At 39.1% G+C, this 23865-nt stretch overlaps 1 protein-coding gene across 1 annotated transcript in view; it reads left to right on the top strand.

Annotated features, from left to right (window-relative positions):
• Positions 1 to 23865, top strand: part of LOC105451832 (kinesin-like protein CG14535) — a 169809-nt gene that overhangs the window by 30049 nt on the left and 115895 nt on the right. The window contains exon 2 of the mRNA XM_011692521.1: positions 5804 to 5993. Within this exon, the coding sequence (XP_011690823.1) occupies positions 5804 to 5993 (190 nt within the window). The remainder of the gene's footprint in view (positions 1 to 5803; positions 5994 to 23865) is intronic.

The raw sequence follows: 23865 nt of genomic DNA, 5'->3' as shown, positions 1-23865 counted from the left end.
CCTTTCGGGTATCCGCATGGACAGTTTTCCACAGCGATTGCTCGTAAGCGGCGTATCATCTACCATGATACGCGCGTTTATTTAGCGGTCTCGCTATTATCGTCGCTGTTGCATACACCCTCGAGTTTATATATCGTGGTCTTGCCAGGCAGAAAGGTCGATTGTGGTGTGCACCACTCTTGGCGCGCGCGGGCCTGTTTAATTAATCCGCCACCTACGAAATTCCTAGCGCGGCCGACCTGCCCTCGTTCCACCTCCCCCTTCTCCTCATCCCCTCCCCTGCTGCTGCGGGCTCGTAAAACCTCGTCACGTGCGGCTCGTCAAAAGTTTTTAATTCACGCGTAGCGTGCGCGCGCGCGCGCCGCGCTGATATCGTACGTGTCGCGGCGCGAAATATGCGACTTCACTAACGGGACCGGACGTTTAGAGCGATTCGCGCCATAATTTCCTTGATTAAGCCGAGATACATGGCGGACTGCCAAGAAGGGCGGCGTACCTCGACCTCTCCCCTGTCCATTCCCCCGAGGGTGGTCGACGAGAGTGTCCGTTCGCTCGTAAATAACATCGCGAATTAAGCGTGTAATTTCCGCGCGAATTACGAGCGAACCCCGCGAACCCCGCCCTCCCTCTCGTCCGCCCTCTATCCGCGATACTTTTATTAGACTGTAAAAACGCGCGTTGCAAAAAATTTACAATCGTTCGATGTGCGACGCGACAAACCGTGAAACGCGTTGCCTGCAGCCAAATGACGAATGATTAATACCTCGAAATCTCCGCTGGGAAAATCACTCACAATATAACTGAAATTAGTCATTTCATGAAAAGCATTCCAAACACAGGTGAACAAATAAATGACCTTTAAGAGTATAGAACTGGAATGCAAAATATCACCGAACAATTGGGTATAATAACGGTAGAAGTTAATAAAAATAAAATTTTGTCATATAGCATTCCGAAACGTTATTAATGTTTTTTATTGCTTCGAGTTTCTCTTAATTCTTCGTTAATCACGCAGGATGTAAAATACACCCCTTAGAACTTTGCTAAATTGGCCGAGTAAATTTTTTATTGCGTAAACAAATATCTTTGTTTAAAAATTCTACAATTATGAGACATTATGAGACTTTTTTCAATAATAGTAGCCAAACAAGATAACTAAAAAAAATAAATTAATGAATTTTAGTTTTAATATTAACTAATGATCTTTCATATTTTGAAAGATAACATTAATAAAATTAAAATACTTTAATTAAAATTTTATTGTTAAATATTCCAACAATTTTGTATGACTCACAACATTATAGCAGCGAAACAGATGATAATCGTTCAATCAGACATATCTTTCAGATTATAAAATTAAAATTTGTAATTTATTTTTAACTATTTTAACATTTTTTATTTTTATAAATTTTATGAACTAAATTTGATTTATTATTTTAAATTTATAACTTATTGAGCAGAAAATAAGGATAAAATAAGGATAAATTAAGGATAAAAAAATGAAAAATTTTATGATGCCTGATTCTAATTTGTTTTTGTATAAGATGCTTTTATTTGAATGCTAAATAAAATAAATACAATTTATCAGATTTATCGGATTTTTCAATATATCAAAAATATTCAACAAGAATTCCATTTTTGTATACATACTTTTAAATATTTTATATATATATAAACAAAATTTGTTAATACAATTATTTAACCTTTCACTAATTATTGAACTTATCATGTTATTATTATTATTAATCTTTATTTAATTATATTTCAATATCAAAGAAAACAATGAAAATTGAGATACAATATTGGGGTGTAAAAGATACTTCGTACGAGTAATGCAATAGGTTTACATGCAGTAGTACGAATTGTGGAAATTGATGCAAAGCCATATTTCTACTGTGCGCAGTTTAATATTCCATTCATATCGGCATTTTGTGCGTCGCTTTTAAGATATTAAATGTCAATGACAAGGGTAAATATGGGGATTTCGGCGATATTTCATTGGAGGTTTTGAATACATGTATGAGACCCAGTACGCATCTGTTCCTCCTGATTGATGAAATAGATTGCGCCTTTGTGACACGCACCTGCGTCTACCACATTCGTTCACGTTCTATTTTGGATTTTCCTTAGGCACATATTGCGAAGTATAGAAGATACATTACTTTCAGAATGGGCTTTCCGCTTGCTTCGTAATCTTACGACTGCCAGCGATAAAATACCATAGTATTTCCATTTCGCTTGTGTACACGGAGAGAATTTTCTTTAAAATTTACCCTGAAAATCATGTTAATTGTGAGACAATATAGTATTTAGGTAAATTTTACTGTGCACTAGAATAAATTTTACTGCGAAATCTTATTGTAGTGCACAGTAAAATTTGCCTAAATACTATATTGTCCTATAATTAACACGATTTGCAGGGTAAATTTAAAAAAAAATTCTCTCCGTATACAGTAATAACACATGAAATAACTGACTTTATAAAATTGACACGGATTTATATAAAATTAATTCTGGTACTTGAAATTTCTTACAAATAAATTTTAAAGCGCCTTCTACAGTCAAGGCTGGATCCTGGCTAATAATAATTCTATGTGAATCTTAAATCAATCATTCAGCCATTTAAACTGCCGAATTAATTTCGGACTTATAACGCAGCCATAAACTGAAGCCAGAATGGTGAAATCAAAATTAAATCGATTTTCAATACCTATGACGTGAATAAGCATCTTAAAAAACCGAAAAACTTTATTGCGAAAAACATTACCTTAGTCATAATATTTTTCGTAATAAAGTTTTTCACAGTTTTTAAAAACGTTTATTCGCATGTTTATTTGAAACGTATAAGATCGATTTAATTGTGATCTCACTATTTCGGCTTCTGTTTATAATTCAATTTATGATTGCAACACAAGTCTGAAATTCTTTCAAATTTATTTGTGATATTCATTTTCGTAATCTAATTCACTTAATATTATTTATATAAAATTTTTTGAATAATAAATTCTAAATTTTATTTTAAAATACGTTAGAACAGTAAACATTGTAAAAAAATATATTTTTTTCCTAGATTACATTGCTAAATATCATATGTTTCATAAATATTTTAATGTGATAATACAAACGCTTTAAATGAGTTATCAAATTTTCAGCTATTTTTTCATGTGTGTATATTTCCGCGGTGAATTTTTATTATTGTGTAATGTTGCGAGAAGCTATTCTCTCTCTTCCTCTTTCTCGTTGGGAACACTCGTGCCACTAATGAGACAGACTGCTTAATTGTGTCTGCGTTAATTACAGAAATATCTCGCCGGGATCAGTCATGTTTTATTTACGCATTCCACATCGTGTAAAGAATGCGCAGCAACATTTGATATTATTTTGCTGGTATAGTTATTCCACGAGGTTTAAAACCAACTAGAACGCGCACTTGCGAAACACAAGATGCATTGACGCGATTATCTTTTTGGCGTATGTGTGTGTGGCCAGTGTCGTTATACACGGCCGTAAAAAAAAAAGAACAATCAGAAGACATCTGCATTGTTTTCATCGTCGAAAAAAACGCCGGAGTGCTCTTTAAAAGTGGCCAAAACTTTTCGGACGTAGGTAATTTGTTCGTCAAAGTTCCGCTCCGTAAACTCCCCCCCTGTTCTTCCTCCCGTCCCTCTTCTCGCAGTCTCTCCGCGAAAGGAGGACTGTAAATAATTAAACCAAGCATAAAACTCAAGAGAGGCTCCGCGATGCTGCGCTCGCCCGATGCGAGAAAAACTGCATTAAATTCCGGAGCGAACAACGTGACGCTTACGCGTCAGCCTTCGCAGGCAGTCCGTGCTCGTTAAAACGAGGCACGACGAGCCGCGGCGACCTCGTGTGGATCCCTCCCGCACACACCTTCGCTCTTTTTTCCCCTCTGTCGCTGCCATTTATATTGCGCGCAACAGCGCTGATAGTGCGCGAAAACAATCCTTTTGAACGGGCCCGGCAAAACATTCCGCTTGTCGATGGATGTTACGCGGCTGCGACGAGCCGTGCGCACGCGTTACGCGAATTCGGGCGTCGTTGCGCCCAAATAAAAAAAAAAAAACATCCCGAAAAGCTTTTGCGCGCGATATTTGCCGGGATACTATAATTGCCTTAAAGGTTTTACACGGTTTGCTCGCGTTGCGTGCGTATCCTGGCCATCCGAGACGGGATTGACAATTTTTAACTGGTTTCATAATTAACTTTAAAGCGTTCATTTTTCGCATGGCGCGTTGCATTTTTTCTGTATGCAGAAATTATTCTAAGTCTGACTTTATTAAAGGAATTAATTCTTTTGTCGTTTATGTTTTGCAATTCAACGCTGGGAGAGAAAAAGGAAAAGAGAAAGAATTTATAAATTTCTTTTATCCGCAGATATCGGTAGTAAATTTAATATTTACCGTATGTATAAAATTATACCTATAATAAATAAATATAATTTTATATATATCTATATAAAATTACATTCATTGATTAAATAACACATTTTGTTTTTAATTTATAAAAAAGTGTAGCTTTTCTTAAACCCTAATCGATAAAAAAACCGTAGTTCCATTATCCCTTAGATCTTTATAAAACGTATTACTCAACAGAAACTTTGAGAACCACTACTTCGGCGAAGGAAAACGCGTTTTTTTTTACTGTAGCCATCAATTCCGAAAACTATGGTCGTCTGTCCCAAAATTACCCTATTATTTCACTGTGCTTCAAGGGAACTGCCTCCGAATGGCGTGATAAAGTCATCTGGTCTCTCTCCTCCTCTCCAGGATCAGCTCTAAAATCTATTAAAGAAATCGTCGGCCGACACACGTCGCAATCCTCGTAAGTCGTTTCACGCGTCGTTCGTTCGCACCTGCTCGAGCGGAAGCGAAAGAGCCAGCGAACGACGTGATTCACTTGACGGACAGACACACAACGTGGCCGGCGCGGCGCGGCGCAAAGCGACTGCATCCCGCGACGATAACCGTCCGTCCCGTCCCGACGCCTCGTCGTGTCCCCCCATATTTTCCATTTTTTATGACACTCCACAGCGCCCCGGATGGAGGCGCCTACCGCAGAGCGCGGGAATGCGAGGGGTGGGTCCGTTGAGTCGACCTCGGGGGGAGAGGGGGGGGGGAGGAGGGAACGAGTGCGCGAGAGGTCGCTGGTATTTCCAATTTCACAGAGCGTGGGTTAACGAGGCCCACGAGGGGGGGTGGAGAGAGAAGTTAGGGCAACCACCCTGCGTAACTTCCCTACCCGCCGCCAAAACTGACGCCGACGTCGAGCGCTCCCGGTGCACCCCCTTTAAACGCGGGCCACCTCGGTGCAACCCCGCAACGACCGGGGGTTCCGGCACATTACCTCCGCTGATTACCAAGCCCGCCCCGCGGAGTATGTCACCCAGTCACCCTCGAGACACATACCTTCCGGAATACGGCGACCCTTTCGCAGGTATCTGCCGGTCGCGCCGGCATCTGCCGCGGTATAAGGTAGGCGTCGAGAAAAGTAGGAATGAGAGTAAACCTGGATGTGCTCGCCTGTTTGACGAATTATGACCGGTTGATACATCCGGTTCTTACGTCACAGATATTGAAATTTGATGATTAAACTTGAAATGACGGGAATAAATAATATTTAATGATGTATTAATAATATATAATATTTTATTCGCCGAGATAACAGCAAGAAGAATGAGAGATCAATGAACGAATAATTATTTACAATTAAATATCTCTCAGAAGATATTTTTGTGTTTAAGAATGTACAACGATATTAAATTGTAAACATTTTTGTGTCGCAGGGCAGCACAGAAATTGAATCTGTCGTCGAGCCCGCATCGTAGACGACGATCCGGCGACGAAAACATCGGGCCTGACGAGTTGCCCATTTTTCCCAATGGATACGCCGCGCTCCTTCTCAAGTCACCACCTCCGGCACCGCCCGCCCTTCTCAGGAGGATAGGCGTAAAGGAGCTCACCGGGGTCGGCAAGGTAAGCCCTTATCGATATCGCAGCCTCGGGCGCAGGCGACGAAGTTTCAGTCGCTATACTTCGGAAAATACCCGACCATGAATTTCTCCAGCCGATCGCTTCCATCACCAGCAACGGCGAAATTCATATAGGCACTTTTCGTCTGGACATTTAACCTTGTTTATGCACATATATACAGGGTTAAATATTAATAATGCAATTTTTATTTTTAACATTTTTCATTGAAAAAAAAGCAATTACAACGTATATAATATGTATATACATATATATTATACGTATATATGTATATTTACTTTGTATACAATTGCATTTTTTCAATAAAAGAATTATAAAAGACTCGACATAGAATAAAAGATTTTCACGAATCTATAAATTACAATGAAAATTCTTTAGAAAATTAATGCAACGTTATTTACATTAATATTTTAGAAATCTGAATTAGGAAGGAATAAGAAGGATGTTGTTAAGCAGAGAATTAGATTAACCTTTAAACCACTATATCGGTCTCATAGATCGCTATTTAAACGTTACTTGTCAACCATTTTCTTATTTTTCTCCATTTAAATATATTTTATTTCTATTGTATACGAGATTTTTTTTTATAACCCTCACATTAAAACATAGTTTTCTTTTTCCCCATCACAAATATTCAGAAAACATACACTTTTATTATACATAACTTATATAAAATTGGCGAGAGTACAATAGCGATCTGTCAGACCGACATTGTGGTTAGTGTGATTTTTTGGGATGTAGTGGTTTAAAGATTAAGGTCGCCCGACGAACTAAATTTAAAAGTTCACTTTTTGCCGTCGCAAAACAAGCCGCTCCCGTCCGAATTAATCAATCAAGCACCGCGGACGTGGCGTGTACACATCGCATGGTAATGGCGTCTGCACCTCGATAGGATTTCCGCGTAGTTTAATCGGGACAGAGAAGCCCGCAGCAGACTTTCGCCTAGCCGTCTGATCCGGAAGCACAGTCGACTTCCGCTCGTTTCGTTTGCGCGGCGCTTACCGTAAATCCGCGGCCGCTCAATTCTGCCGCACGAGGGGAAGAGCGCGGGGGAGGAAGGGCCCAGCAGCTATCCACGGCAGCGGAATTTCCGTCTTATGTACACGCTATCCCTCGACGTACGTACGTGTATGCGGGCGAAAACAATCACGGGCATGCACGGAGCGACGCGTCTTTGATATACACAAGCGTATACATGCATGCAACGCGCGCGCAATCCGTCAGCGAAGTGAGAATACGCGTTGCAGATGCATTTGCATAATGTACGGGAGTAACGTTGGCTAAAAATTTAATCTAGTAGAATAAAATCTACAGTGATAACAATCTATCTTGCGTTTTTAACGTACATAAAATAAAATTAGAAAAAAATGGAGTTTAATACTGCACGGAAAAAATAGTTTTGACAAAGTATCTAAAAATTGAGCTAGATACAGATCTGAAAATAATTTTGCTGGGCCATCAAAATAATTACGTAGAACGCTCAAACCTGATAATAATAATGTAAAAAGTTTTGAAATTCTAGCAACCAATTTGAGCGTATATATTATACATCATATACATACAATTACTTTGGTCCACAAAATTATTTTTATATTTGCATTTATGACTAAATTTTTAGATATACTTCAGCAAAATCGTTCTTTTAACATGCACGCATGTATCTCTTTCAACATATGTATATATTTTATCAATTTGACAAAGTGAGAAGTCGGGCCACGTATGGATATATTATTGAATCGCGTATAAATGATCGCTATTAAGTGTAAATCGCTAACTTTGAATCATAAGCGTGAGGTATGACATCTCGTGCGCTTTATTCATTAGTTCGCCAGTTTTGACATTGCGTCCGATCGTCCGAGCGTCCGTTCCCGGACGATGCTGTACACGTTCGGATCCCACCCTCGCAGAAAGGTGTGCGCGCGTACAAATCTTCGCGCGGGCGTGCGATTTGAAATGCAGATGAGCGTCTCGCGCTGCTATAAGCCGCCCGAGTGCCACCGCCACCCCGTCGCGCGTTTCGAAACTACAACCCTTTCGCCGTTTCCATTCTCCGTTCTTGTCGGTGAGAGAGAAAGAGAGAGAGAGAGAGAGAGGAGGGGGGGAGGAGAACGGGGAGGGAGAGGGGCAGGCGTCGAATATCCGGTTTAAACTATCAAACTGGATATCCGCAACGGAAGCCCTCGGAAGCGGTCCCAAGTTCGCCAAACGCGTTCGAAACGCGAATAGAGATGGTGAAGATAGAGATTGGGCGGAGCGAATCGGGCTATTCGAGAGCTCTCTCGACTTTCAATCGCGCTTGCAGACTTCCGCTGATAGGTATAGCCGGTGCTGTGTGTACGTCTCCGGTGTCCCTAGGCACTTTATCTGCATGCAAGGCAAGCCGTATTATACAAATCAACATCGTATCTACACAAAGCATCACAGGTTTCACAATAAAAAGATACATAAAGTAACTTCTTGTCATCTTTGCAAGAAGATTCTTGAAATTTTAAGCAAATATGACAAGAAATAAACTTACCCTGTATAAAAACCCTCTTATAGGAATGAGATGAGATGAGTTGAATGCTCTTTTTGCTAAACGTATTTCACGTTTAACATATATAGATATATGTGAAGCTGCGAAGGAATCCTTTAAAAGATTCTCAATTGTATATATTATTCGCTGGTTCGCTTCAACGTCGATTTCATTGCACGCGCGGCAAATTGTGAAAGATGGCCACGGGCACGGATGGTTTCGTATTAAGTTCGTGCGCCTGGCGAAACATACCGGGGTTTGATCAGTGTGTTGTTGAAGATGAAGTCGGACGAAACGAACCGAGCTTCTCTCATGTAATCTCCAAAGTGTACGAACGCGGTATGCTTAAATATTTGCGCGGTGGATAACGATGAGGATCACGCCGGCGCGGCGACGACAAAACGAATTTGGCCGGTCTGAGCGTGGCTATCTCCTAGCGCGCGAGAAGTATATTCTGCAAGTACACCGACGAAGGAGGGACGCGATATGATATGAAACAGGAAATTTCTCCACGGTAATTAATTATAATCGAGTTATACGAGAGGTATATAGGTTCCCGTATTAAACTTTACAAGCGTCTTTGCAAATTTGAAATCGGCTTTTCCTTCACGAAAATTGGAATCAAATCACACACACGCACACACACACACACACAACTAAATTACTTAAAAATTAAAAGAATTTAATTCAAGCCGATTAATTTACTTTACGTATGTATACATATATATGATATAAATTTAACGTTTATAGGTATATATATATTTTTAAATTCTATTTATATATTGTTGTATGTAATATATTTATATTATACAGTAAAATATATAATAATATATATTATATGTTATACATATATTCTTAAAAGTTCTCAATAGCTATAGTTAAGAATTTCATTAAAAAAATAGAATTCTCACGCATATCGAGGCTGATTTAAATAAAAAATTCATGATCGATTTGTAAAGAAAACGTGAATCATATTCTTGCAATTATAGCGAGAATTATTTAGATACGAAAAATTAGCTAAAACGGATAAGTGATTAGTAAGCACTGCGATACGCACATATGTTTTGTATTTAATCAATATAGATAATAATAGAGACAGAAATTATATCTGAACTATTTCAAATTTAGCAAGAAAGTTCTTCTATGACGTTTATCCAATCCAGACTTTAATCCAGACTCTAATCATATTTGGTTATGAGATCTATATTTTCTTGTAGATATTATTAGAATATTGCTACTATAAATTCTACGTATGACAGACAATTTTTTAGCAGCTGCCAAAAATAGTGATGTAATTTAAGTAATAATATTTAGAATTCTAGCTGGAACAGCGAAACATTTCCCTGAGTGATCCCTGTCTTAATCGTTAAAACTTTTTTCGAAATGTATATATCAGAAATTTGAGAAAACTACTTTTATTAGAGAAAAATCATAACGATGTATCAATTATATCGAATGAGATACTTCACGTATAAAGTAACATTTCTTCCAGAGTATAAATTTAACAGAGGCTGCCTCAATAATTTATGACGGGACTGTTGATCGCCGTGCGCGATGTTCTGCCCTTCGACAACGATGGACTGATTTTCTTGCAGTCGCAGAGGATCCTGAGGGAGCTTAACGCGGTCGGGTCTCAGGAATTCCGGCGAAGCGTGGGCCACGGTGTAGTATTACATGAAAGGGATGCTCGTTATGTTTTGAGGCGCGCATCCCCCAGCGGGATAAAAGCCGGCGGCTGCGCCGTCACATAGCCGGCGCGACCCCGACACAGACAGAATTGTTTTTCGAATTAATTTGTCAGAAATAACGGCTTATTGTTTACCGACGGGCGAGGCTAATTAAAGTGGAGGAGGCGGCGGCGACTGCGGAAGGATGCCGGTGGTAAAGCGCGCCGGCGTTTCTTCGGTAGACCGGCCATATTGTTACGCGGAGAACTTCTCCGGGAGAACTTAAGTCGCTCGCTTTTCCATTCCTCTCGTTTCCCACCGGTGCGGTATCCTCCTGAAAGGAAATATCCTTCAGCGGGAAATAAAGTTTGCCCGCTGAAAGCACCGGCGCTAAGCGCGTTTGACTCGCATTAATTAACGGGCTTTTCCCGCAATCTGATGTCGATTTCTTGGATTTCGGTTTATTCAACCTCTCTCGATTATCTGCCCCCTTTCCACGACAAATTTGTTACGCGAGTAAATAAGGAAATTTAGCGAACTTGTATAGTTCATTATACAAAACTGAATTTGTGATAACTACTATAATTTATAATACATTCTCTATATTGACTATACAATTTTGGAATTAAGATTTCCCTTTTACTAGTTGCGATTCATAACATCCTTGTAATATGGATTTATAATTATTATTTACTTTCATTTTGTCCACAGGGAAAGAACAATTTTGCTGAATCCAGATCTGAAAATAACTTTTGTTCAATAATTAAAATAATTTTGTGCAAAAATCAAAATGATTGCTAAATATAATATCAATATAATAAATAAATATAATATCAAAATGTTTTATAGCAATTCTTATCAGTTTTAATATTCCAACAAATTATTTTGATGATTCAACAAAAAATTATTTTCAGATCTGTTTTTAGCAAAATTTTTAGCTTTCAATTTATTTTTACATTTCAATAAAATCGTTCTTTCCATGCACAGCATTCTAAATACTCAAAGAATAGCTTGAACACTACTTCATGATCTCTCTTCCGGAAATCGTTAGGCACAAGCTGGGCGCATCTAATTTGCAGCTTCTTCGAGTTATACATGTATATACGTGTCGCGGCCTCATAAATAGATCCCAACTTACCGCCGGTAATTACCGCTTTCACAACAAGCGGTAGAAACCGTACATGCGGGAGCCGCTTCGCGAGGGGTCCGCCTGATATTTAGTGTCCTCGTTGGGGGAGAGAGAAACGCGAGTTAAAGCCATTCGCGCAAAATGGAGGACCGCGCGCGCAGTGCTTTACCTCGGATTCGTTCTCGTTTAGAAGACGAGTTGTCTGCAGTTACGAGTGGCCGCTCGCTCGTCCCTAAGCTCGCCTACGTTTGAGCGCGTTTTGCGTCGTCAGAACGTCAGAGGGACTTTAGAGCCGCCGCAATCCCGTTCCCTTTCCATCTCCGTTTCTGTTTCTGGCGGTACTTTCGGCCCGGCTCGGTCCAGCTTCCAATTTGTAGCTCGGGAGTATAGCGGCGTGTCATTTCAACCAGAGACGAGACAAAGCTGCAATATTATACCAATAGTGGCTCGGGTATCTCGACGCGAGCATCATGCGGCGAGATAGCTACGCGAATAGATTCGGCTTCGATCGCGATAGAATATTACGATACGTCAGACGGATCCTGAGCTTTAACGGTCTTGAGCGTTATCTGCCTTGAAAAGTTGATAGAACAGATATATAGTCGAAATTAGATTTTGTTTCGGATTGTATCTAATTTCGATCTCTATCTCTCGCATGAATTATTTCTTGAAACGATTAATTTTATTACATTACAATTTAAAAATATCTGACTCTTAATTTTAAAATAATACAAAATCTATTAAAAAGGCAACTCTTCGGAATCTTACGCAGGATTTGCAAAAATTGTTATATCATTTTATTAATTTTATATCCTACGTTATATTTCTTCTTTTAAACGTTATTTCTTTTGAAATTAATATAAAGTTTTAATGTTTTATACAACAAAATCTATTATTAAAATATCGAGGCGAAAATTCCTTCTTATAAATTTTAATTAGATATTTCATTTCAAAAATTTAATATAATCCAAACAATTTCATACGTTATATCTCGTTCCCTCGTGTTTACCAATCATTGTTGGTATAGGAATTATTTGACCAGTATAGCTGGTAGGTATACAATATGAAATCCCGTGATTCATTTCCGCCTTCAGATTATTTTCATCGTCAGACCAATCGTCCCAAATTGAGATCAAATTTTAGTTGCGAGAGAGGAGATGTTGTCGGATAAAGACCACGTATACCACGTGCCGGATCCAACATCCGAAGATGGGAGGGTGACAGATTTATAGGGAGGAATGCGATCCCCCGTGCGCAATACAGAAAGCTATAGAAGCCTCCGAGAAATTGTCCCGTTAATTCAAGAGGAACGATAAGGCAGCTAACGTATACTCAAACGTACCAATATTAGAAGAAATATACTCCATCGTATTGCCCGTGTTTCACCCTAGAAAGATCTTTGATTTACGGAAGTAGCTTTTATCTTTTCTCCCCCACATATTCGAACTGAAACTCTTAATCAGATAATGGAATTATCATATGATTTTCTCATTAGAGAGAAAATGCGAAAATTATATACTTTCTTTTATTTATACGCGAGAGGAAGAAATACACAATTTATAGCGTCACAAAGCTACAGATATTTTTTGATTACACATAATTATGCATAATTTAGTAGAAAATTATATCTTATATGCGATAAACCATTAGTACAACAGCACGCGAGGGAGAAATTCGTTGCATGTTTCTTGATACTTCGCATAATGATCGGTATACACGGAGTCCGGCCCGCTGATGCCGGTTGTCGATGGAAATGAACATCGCGGGGATCAATTTCGCGTGGGCATTTCACAGCGAGCATAATAAGCGACGTATTAGGAAATCTCTCATTTCTATCACGATGCGGACGCACGCGAAGAGATCGATCGATCGCCCGCGTTATTCTGACGTGTGCCGTCCCGGAGGCAGCGTGGCGAAAAGCGACATGCGCAATTTCGTCCCGAGGAAGCCGCCTGACCAGAACTCGTCGCGGTCAGCGGTTTGAACCTTATACGCGTTTGCGAGAGCTTTATTGAAATGTCCGGTCTTAGGACTCACCCCTCGCCCATGGCCGCGTCGTTACGAGCAAGACGAAAGGGAAGTCGGTCGCCCTAGACGCCCTTCCCGACCCTAGAATGCCTAATGAGGACCTCTGATTTTACCCAAAGTCCCGGCGGCCGGACGTCGCACCCCGAATCCTAGCCAATCGCGCATGGCATTAAGTACAAGAGATCGAGTTTGGAGTTCGTTATTGTCGATGGTAGTCCTTGCATTCGCAAATTTACGTGACAAACGGCTTTCCCGGCGAGGATAAAAGATACGCGATATTAATCGTTCAAATTCGAGTCTCTATAGAGAGCTCTGGAGTGTCTTAGAACGATTCCAGATATAGTTTCAGAGAGTTTTTAAGAACTTTTATGCGTATTTTTATGATTACATAACTTATAATTATATAATAATTTCTAAGATATAATTAACTAAAAATATATTATGTTATCCTTTTTTTTTTTCGAAAGACTGCTATTTTCCGCTCGAGCGAGCACTTGCGATTGAGCGAGCTGGATTATGCTGAGAAGATTAATTTCCACAGGCACGGTTTGTTTACCTATCCTCGTATGATATAGAGAAAAATTTTCGCGTTATTCTTCATAGATCCTTTCTTGCGCGACGCAATCTGCACCCTTGCTAATTTCGTTTTCTGCACGCGCTGCCCTAATACGGCGTTAACAAGATTCCGTCGATGGGGTTATTTTAATAATGAATTAATCTAGGAGGCATTATACAGGCGTCAGGAAGAGGCAAAGCAGGGGTGTTTGCGGACAGTCCATAGGGACTACCAGACCACGTGGGCCACGTGGTACCCACAGGATAATTGGAGGTCACTGCGGTTTTAGGGACTCCTCGAGTCCCTCGCGAACTATTCTGGAGGAACACCTAAATACCGGGCCGCGCTCGACGCTTTGACTCGCATAATTATCCGGATTTCTGCTTCGATTTGTCGTGCAGTAATTAAGGAAATAGCGGCAATAGTGATATACTGCGCAAACCGCGGCGTTTATCGTCGGGCGATTAAACGTATTTTACGACTACGATGGTAATTCGCGGGTTTATTAGCTCGGATCAAATTAAATTCTAAGACATCTTGATGACATTTTCTTTCAATTTTTAAAAGGCAAAAATTTAATGCATTATAAAGGGAAATATATTTTAAGATCGGACATATTTTTAAGATAATAAAATGACAGGTTAGTTTTTATCTTCTTTAATTTTTCTTCTTATTATAATTTCTAATCAATCAAAATTAAAATTACAAACCAAATCTATTAGATACAAGTATTGACAAATACCGATACGTTTTAAAATTGTTGAAAATATTTGAATGATATATTTATGAACAATAAAGAGAGTTTTTTTGTTTTAAATATCTACTATTTTTATATTTGCTTTTAATTTCTAAATAGTGCCAAATCGTGTATTTTTAGACAATCTGATTAATTATATTTGCGGATATATCGCCAAATACGACCGTAACATGTGATCTATAAACGTTCTAGAGATGGTACGATTGGCATTTAATTAGCGAGAAGGCTTCGATCGGATAGAGAGAGAGAGAAAATCAAATTAGCGGTAGAAGGAAACTGCTGGTAAAGAGAGGGTACGAGAAAAACCGTTTTGTTGTTAGCTACCGGTATTATCGATTTGTGCTTTTTTACGAATGTCCCCACCACGCAAGAAACTCGCCGCGATTAATGTTCTTTTACCCGGCCGTATCCTGTTACTCGTTATTTATGATTCGTCTAATGACTTCATTCAATTAGTAAGCTATCAAGTGCAGACTTCCGATTACGGAAAGGAATAATGCATTTCTTACTTAATACTGTAACGCGATGCAAATCACTTTTATTTTTTATATACATACACGGAAAGAACAATTTTGTTAAATCCAGATGTAAAAATAATTTTTGTTCAATAATTAAAACAATTTTGTGCGAAAGTCAAAATGATTGCTAGAATATCAAAACGTTTTATAGCAATGCTCATCAGTTTTAACATTCCAACAAATTATTTTGATGATTTAACAAAATAGTTATTTTCAAATCTGTATTCAGCAAAATTTTTAGACTTTTCAATAAAATCGTTCTTAAAACAGCATTTAAAGCAGAGAGTAATTAGGAATCAAGCGCGGATGTCGAAGCGTATAGAGTTTAATAAAATTAGTATAAGATAACAAACATAAAAACGTTCTTTTCGTGTATAATCGATTATATGACATCCTCACGTAATTGACTTGAAAAAAGTCTTGCCGAGGGAATCGAGATTCCAGAAGAAAGTTTCTTCCGAACTAATGCTTCTCTTTGCACATGTAAATCCTTTGTCGGCACATCGGAAAGAACGATTTTGTTAGGTCCAAAACTTTTGCTGCAGGATACAAATCTGAAAATAATTCTTGTTGAACATCAAAATAATTTTATTGGAATTTTAAGAATAATAAGCATTGCTATAAAATATTTCGATATTCTAGCAATCAGTTTGACTTTCCAACAAAATTATTTTGATTGTTCAGCAAAAATTATTTTTAGATCTGTATCCAGCAAAATCGTTGCAAGAATATAATTTTAAAGATTAAAATGCAACATATTTTAATGTAATGTTTGCGTTATCTCCTCGTGACCAAAATTACCATACAGAATAGCGGAATTCGCGGTGAGACTTAAACGTCATGCTTCGGATATCGCGCGAGGGGAGGGTCAACAGTGCATTTCATCGAGAGCCCTTCGTACGTCTTCTCGCCAGTATTTAGCACGTGCAAAATCCACTGGGGCAAATGCTTCAAAATGAATTCCTGTTTAATTCAACCGCCGAGAAACCGGCCGCGCCGCGTTCTCCCGTGGGAAGCCACCGCGCTAAATAAACCAATTAATAATTATATCACATGAGCCGGTCCGACCCCCGTCATCGACGAGGGTCAATTCTGTTTCACCGCGGCGATAAGAGCGAAATGTTTGCACGTGAAAAATCCCGCTACATCGTTTCGCGCACAACAAACTGACGGTAATCGCGATCGTTTCGCTATGGAGTTGTCAATGCATTCTTTCGCGCCAGGATATACAATATCAGAGGATCAAAGAAAACGTACATGTTGCAAAATATTATACGTTATAGACGCGCAATTATTTCCGCGCGGTGGTGTGAGTGCCTTACGCTCGCACCGTGTATATGTTAATATATCCCAATGCAAATTATTCGTAATTACAACATTTGATTAAACCGTTCGTAAACAAGATCGCTGTTTAGATTATAGCGATATCATTATTAGCGCGACACGTATATATTCGTTGAAATGCATGATTATATTAATTCGGGAAACCCTGTACGCATTATTATTCCGCTGTCCTTTTCTGACAGACATGACACGCAACGATAACAATGCCAATTCTCGTCGGAAGATGTTGAACGTTAACGTGAAATCCTGTATTAGTAAAATTACCAAGGAGGAACTTTCGCATCGGTGTATAGTTGTGGAAGTATAGCGTTCACGTATATCGGTTCGTATGTGGCGATTAAATTGCAGCAATCGCTATCGATGCACCATTTGGAAGCTCATTCGGCGATTCGCCAGTGCGGATCGTTTGCGTTGCGCATATCCAGAAAGCGAGATTCCAGCCCTTAAGCGCATTAGTTCTTCGGCCCTCGTGTCCTGGGGATCGGGCGCTGCGCGCCCACGATGCTCGTTTCCGGGGTCACCGTCATAATTACACGTTTCTAAGCGACTTAACGAGCATCGGTACCACTAAATATACCGTCAGGTACCGTCCCCGCCAGTTCCGAGATTAACTTGGGCTAAATACGCGTGTAAGTTACGTCGCCGGGACCACTTTGCCTAAATAGCGAATCCATTAGTGTATATGTTTAGCGCGAGTTAGCGAATGAATTAGCTGAGCGAATTCGTATCTGCGGATGCTTTTGTTTGACGATATAAATGCGTGATTTATGTCGTCCGGAAAGTTACACGCGATAATCACTTTATGCGATAATACAATTTGTATACGGAACTACTTAAATCACCACCGATCGATGACGAGATGTATTTTTCGTGGCGTAAAATAAGCAGAAAATATATCCACGCTCACAGAGACAGTACGGTGATGAAAAAATTGCGCGTGCACATATTGGAAATTATTTTTGACGATGTTATTGTTCGACAATGATAATCGGTGGCCAAATTCGAAATTGAAGCAAAGTTTCCGTATTAGATTTTCACCTTTATCTGCACGGAAAAAGAACAATTTTACTGGATCCAAATCTGAAAATAATTTTTCAATAATCAAAATAATTTTGTCGAAAAGTCAAAATGATTGCTACACGAAAAAGACAATTTTGCTGAATCCAGATCTGAAAATAATTTTTGTTCAATCATCAAAATAATTTTGTGCGAAAGTCAAAATGATTGCTAGAATATCAAAACGTTTTATAGCAATGCTTATCAGTTTTAACATTCGAACAAATTATTTTGATGATTCAACAAAAAATTATTTTCAGATCTGTTTTTAGTAAAATTTTTAAATCTTTCAACAAAATCGTTCTTTCCGTGTAGAATATCAACACATTTTATAGCAATGTTTATTATTCTTAACTTTCCAACAAATTATTTTGATTATTGAACAAAAATTATTTTCAGATCTGTATTCAGCAAAATTTTTAGACCTTTCAACAAAATCGTTCTTTCCGTGTGCCTCTTTTTCTTTCTTTTTCTTCTTTTTTTTTCTCTCGCCTTTATAACGCGCACGCTCGCGCTTGCCTGCACCCTCTCTCGCGCTTCACGTGCAATTCGGAAAAAGTACCTTTGGCACGAGCGACGAATCGGTCTGCCCACTTTCTGTTTGCTCGGCCGATGAATATCTCAGTGTAAACGGGACACGCGCGGTGGAACGGGAGGGCGCGCCGCTCGCTCTCTCTCTCTCTCTCTCTCTCTGGGGGCCCGCACCACGGCCAACCAACGGAGAAAACGCTGTTTAATTTTGGCGAACACGCTCTCGCTTCGCGTCCGGCGCTTTCGCTGTTTCACACTATGGATCCCATCTGGGATGAGGGCACTCATCCTCGAGAAAGAAATCTCTATGTTAGTTTCATTTATGCGACGCTGATGCTCCGTATCGTCGCTATCTCGCATACGTGAGATTTAAAAAAATATACACCACTATATTTCTTTTATATAAACGGATTCAGAAGCAATTTCTTTCGATGATCTTGATAAAAAATTCAACGTCTATAAAAAAAGCGATGCTAACAAAGGACGTTTGTATATTTAAATATTTTAGACAAAATTTTTGTAGGATCCGGCGTAAAAATTAATGGAGTCAGTCGAGATTTGAACTCACATTATACAATTAGAATCCTTCGTTCTCATTCCTAACACTCAGTATATGCTAACCTACAAGTGCTTCGTTGCTCTTCTATTTTTTCTAATTGTCTATAAGAATTTCGTAATTGATCTTCTTTTTATTTTCCTATATTGTTATGATTTTGTATGCATTTTCTAACTGAGTGTATTTAGATTTTTAATTTAATTTAATTTAAATTTAATAAAAAATTTGACACTTCTCAAAATGCTCTCCTCTAATCCCCATTATTATGTTTATAAAATTATATTTGCTCTATTAAAAAAAATTGAAGACCATTTTATGATAAATTTAGCCGTATACGAGAAAATGATTTTACAAATTGTATCTTCGAAAAATAAATTGAAAACACTATGCGCATCGCTTCTATGCAGCGATTGCGTCTCTCTTGTGAGAAAAAATATAATTTGACAAAAATATTAATGGAGACAGAATATTCAAAAAATATTTTATTTTTGGGAAATTGAAATGTATAACAAAGTTTATAAAAAAAAATTTAAAGTTTTTGTAAAACGTTTTTTATATATCTTATCGTTTCGACAATAATTATTTAAAATATAAACATTAACTTTTCATCCTTTAATCTAAAAATATACATGTATAAAAAAATGTTTGATTTTTATATTAAACAAAATATTTCAAAAAGAAACAATTCTGGATAGTTGTGATATACTTACGATCTGCTATCTCAGGTAAGGCACATCGTGCAGTCTATACTTAGAGACCAACAGGATTAGTATTTTTGACGTCGTTGGCATCGTCGACGGCTCTTCGCCGTCGTCGTCGCCGATGTCAACAACGACAACGAAATGACTTCGGCAGCGCTTTATATACCTATACCTGTTGCCCCCCTCCAGAATGCCGTTAGTCTTATTCCTACTGCACTTTTCTAGGACCGATGCATTCTTTCTCACCCAATTATGTCCTTTCTTTTCGTGCTTTTCTTTTCTATCGCACGTCTTTTCGCGCCGATTTTGTTCTACCATATGTCCATTTCTTTTTCACTATTGTCCCACCACTCTCGTCTCTTTCTCTTCGCATCTTGGAGCAGTCAAGTAAAGGAAAAATGAGTTAAATGAATTTTTGCAGTCGTAATGTCAGGCGTTTTTGAACTGCACGGGAAACCACATTGTGCGTCACGGTACATGAAGATGCGTTTCAGCGTTTTTCTCAGCGGGAAGCAGAATTGACAAAAAAGAAAAGCTGCTGTTTAAGTTACAATTAGATAAACGATATTTTTCTCATTTCTTATGTTTCGAGTGAAAAATTATAGTTACGGAAAGTAGTGCCTTAACAAAATTTCACTTCTCGTGTATCATAATTAGAAATCTAATTTATCACATATCACACGTGATTTTCGTTCTTGACATCTTTTTCGATCACCATATTCGGCTTATTTCGATCATGGCTCTCACCTCTTTCTATCTCTCGTCTCGTGTCTTCCACACTCGTCCTTTGCACCAGAAGGCTCTCGTGCATTCCGATAAAAGAAATATGAGTTGAATGAATATTTAAAAAACAACTTTGTCTAAAACCTTTTTTTATATACCTTACCATTTCAATAGTTGCTTTCAATATAATCAAATATAGCGTTATCTTTAAGAGGTTGTCTCACCTCTTGAATCTTGAAATGGACTCATAAAAAATGCCCCTTATCGTTAGATCTTTATCTTTAATAACATATTTCTAAGAGATTGAATTCTAATTACTTGTAAGTGCAATTGCCATTGAAATTCTTACTTTTTTCTGCATTTTAATTTATATTTTAGAAATTAAATTTTTTTTTTTTTACATTTCTTTGTAATTTTAAACTGATAATGTTGAACTCCTTTGGAAAAATACGTGTAAAATATAATAGATGAAAAAGAATACGAATATTTAGAAATACATGCTTTACAATCAAGGTTTCTTACAGCTGCAAAATTTTATTCAAACTAAAAGTATATTGTGAAGTAAAACGAATTTTTTCTCTGGTGATTTTCGGCCAACGTGATGAACAACAATTTTCATTAGTGAGATTCGGAACCAAGAACTGAGAACCAAGAAGACATTTGTAACCAAGGGAAATATTAGCCGAGACGTAAATTGTCATAAGCGTTCACACGCGTCGTGAACGATACCTGTGGACCTGCGGTCCACAGCCTTTCGATAACCGCAGTCCTCAGGAGAGCTCGTAGAACACCCTCTCTTTCAGTCTCTCCTGAGGACGCGGCGGCAGCGACGCGACGGCGGGGTGGCAGCGGCAGTGTCGGTTTAATAAATGTCCCTGACGCGTGGTCGGCAAGGGTACAAATCGCCTGGAACCGCAGACACAATGCTTAGTAATGGCGGCCGATGGGTACGCGCAATGGGTCCCCCTCGACATGGCAGGTTCCCCAGGTTGCTATACCTCGCGATACCCATCCGTTATGTTCCTTGAGCGGCCGCCCGCCGCTGCCGGCGTCGGTCGGCATGTGCGCGCGCGCGCGCACGCGCGATCACGCTGCGATTTGATTTCGGCACAAATCGACGGACAAACGACCGTAATTAATCCCGGTCATTGGCCCGCGGCGCGCCCGCCAGATGTTCGACCGGGGTCTATCGGAAACATCATCGTGTTGATACCTTAACACGACGTTGCTCGTAATTCGAGGACATCAATCCCCGGGTGACTTAATCCGAGCTAATTTGAACTCAGAAATATGGAAAGTAGAATGGTGATCGAGAGAAATTTTATATCGAGGAATAACATCGTTTAAAATGCATATTTAAACAGCCTTTAAAGGGTAGTAGAATGGTAATCGAGAGAAATTTTATATCAAGGAATAACATCGTTTAAAATGCACATTTAAACAGCCTTTAAATGTCCAGTTCCTTCGTGGAGTTTGATGTGTCTATTTCTAATAATTAATTTACCGAAATTAAATTGTTCGAAATAAAATTAAAAAGTAACAATTCAATTATAATAAATAACTAAAACAAACAAGATGTATACGTAGTACATATGCAAAACTCATTCAGAAGCTTTTATGCAATGATTTTGTGAATAAGTCTGCACAGAAAGAACGTCAATAAAGTCTGCCTTGAAAAAAGGCTTGCCACATTCGCGAAATTGAGTGAAATTTCATTCTAACGTAAGAGAAAAAAATATGTGACTATATCACGAAAAAATAAAATTGATGAAGCACAATTCATATTTAGAGCACATTTCATTCAACATTTTGCGCTTCTAAATCTGCTTGTTACACGGAATGATTTTGCTAAAATATTTAAAAAGCTAGATACATATCTGAAAATAGTGTTGTTAGATTATTAAAATAAATATATAGGATACTCAAGTTGATTGCTAGAATGTCAAATCTCTGTGCAGCATTGTTCATTATGTTTGAGTGTCCTATATATATGATTGTCTAGCAATAATATTTTCAGATCTGTCTCTAGCTAAATTATTAAATATTTTAGCAAAATCATTCCGTGTGACAAGCAGATTTAGAAGCGCAAAATATTGAATAAAATCTCGTAAATATGAATTTCATCAATTTTATTTTTTCGTGACAGTCACAGTTATTTTCTTTTACGTTAAAATTTCACTCAATGCGCGATGTCGCAAATCTAAAAAGTTAGATACATATCTGAAAATAGTTTTGTTAGATTATTAAAATAAATATATAGGGTACTCAAGTTGATTGCTAGAATGTCAAATCTCTGTGCAGCATTGTTCATTATGTTTGAGTGTCTTACATATATGATTGTCTAGCAATATTACTTTCAGATCTGTCTGCAGTTAAATTTTTAAATATTTTAGCAAAATCATTCCGTGTAACAAGCAGATTTAGAAGCGCAAAATGTTGAATGAAATGTGCTCTAAATATGAATTGTGCTTCATCAATTTTATTTTTTCGTGATATAGTCACATGTTTTTTTCTCTTACGTTAGAATGAAATTTCACTCAATGCACAATTTCGCGAATGTGGCAAGCCTTTTTTCAAGGCAGACTTTATTGACGTTCTACATATTCTCGTACATAGGGCGTCGTCGCCGGATTTTACAGCGAATGTTGTATACGCAACTGAGTTTCTGAATAAACAATGCCGTCGATGTTCACACGAGCTGGCCCAGAATCCTTGAAGGATTCATGCTCGACTGGTACCTGGCTGCCGCATTCCCTTTGAATTTGCCTCTTTATGGCGGTGCGGAGTCGCATATTGCCTCGGCAAGCCTCGGCAAGAACTTTATTACGGTGTGCCGGCGCTAGCCAGTGTCGCGTAAAGACGGTCGAGAACACATCCGAAATATACAAAATCTGTCTCGGCGAGGCTTCTATACGCTCCCGGCAGGTACGCACGACAAAATCGGGGAAATCGAGTTTCACTGATCGGTTTATAACGACGGTGACGTTGTGATCTCGCGAAACGCGGCTGTATGTCGACCGAATGATGAAAATGCGTTTATAGGTAAGTTCCTGTTGCAATATTGCCCTTGGATTCCATAGCGATTCATTGGAGCGGGCGCTGCAACTTCGTTTCCTTCTCTCTCTCTCTCTCTCTCTCTCTCTCTCTTTCTGATTTCCTATTTCTCGCCCTGTTTTCTTCGTGTAGAGACGCCACGTGTAAAACGTACCCCTATGGAACGCGAAGCGCGTGTTTCACAATTCTCTCTGGATGGTGCGCGGAGGCGCACAAAGAAAAAGGCGGAAAAAAAAGGAAGAGGAAAAACCCGCTATCAAAGGACGAGGGGCGGCCGTGAAGAGCGGAGAGGGGCGGCGGGAGGGTTACGTTACGTTCGATCGAACAAGGAAACACAATAAAAGTAGTGAGGGCTGCCCGTGGAAGCGGTGCGGAGGGACGCGAATCCTGTTTTTCAGTCCTGACGCCTTCTCCGTCTCGCTCCCGCGAACGGGACGGGACGAAAGCGCGTGTATACGCGCGCTGCGCGACGCGCAAAAGCATCCCTCTCTTTAAGGAGAGTCCCACGGTTTGAAATAAAACACCTGGCTTCTCGCCCGCCCGCCCGCCCGTCCGTCCGTCCGCGTGCATGCTTGCATGTATGCGTACGCGTGCACGCGTGTACGTACATGGGTGCACGCGTCTTGTGCCCTGCACGTTTCAGACACACGTACACGTCGTTGAAGCTCTAGCTGCCTGTAGTGAAAAGGGAAAATACATTTTCACCCTACCGCGATTGTGCC

The sequence above is a fragment of the Wasmannia auropunctata genome, unplaced genomic scaffold, assembly GCF_000956235.1.
Source record: "Wasmannia auropunctata unplaced genomic scaffold, wasmannia.A_1.0 LD336043.1, whole genome shotgun sequence".
NCBI lineage: Eukaryota > Metazoa > Arthropoda > Insecta > Hymenoptera > Formicidae > Wasmannia > Wasmannia auropunctata.
This window is presented reverse-complemented; position numbering and strand designations above follow the sequence as displayed.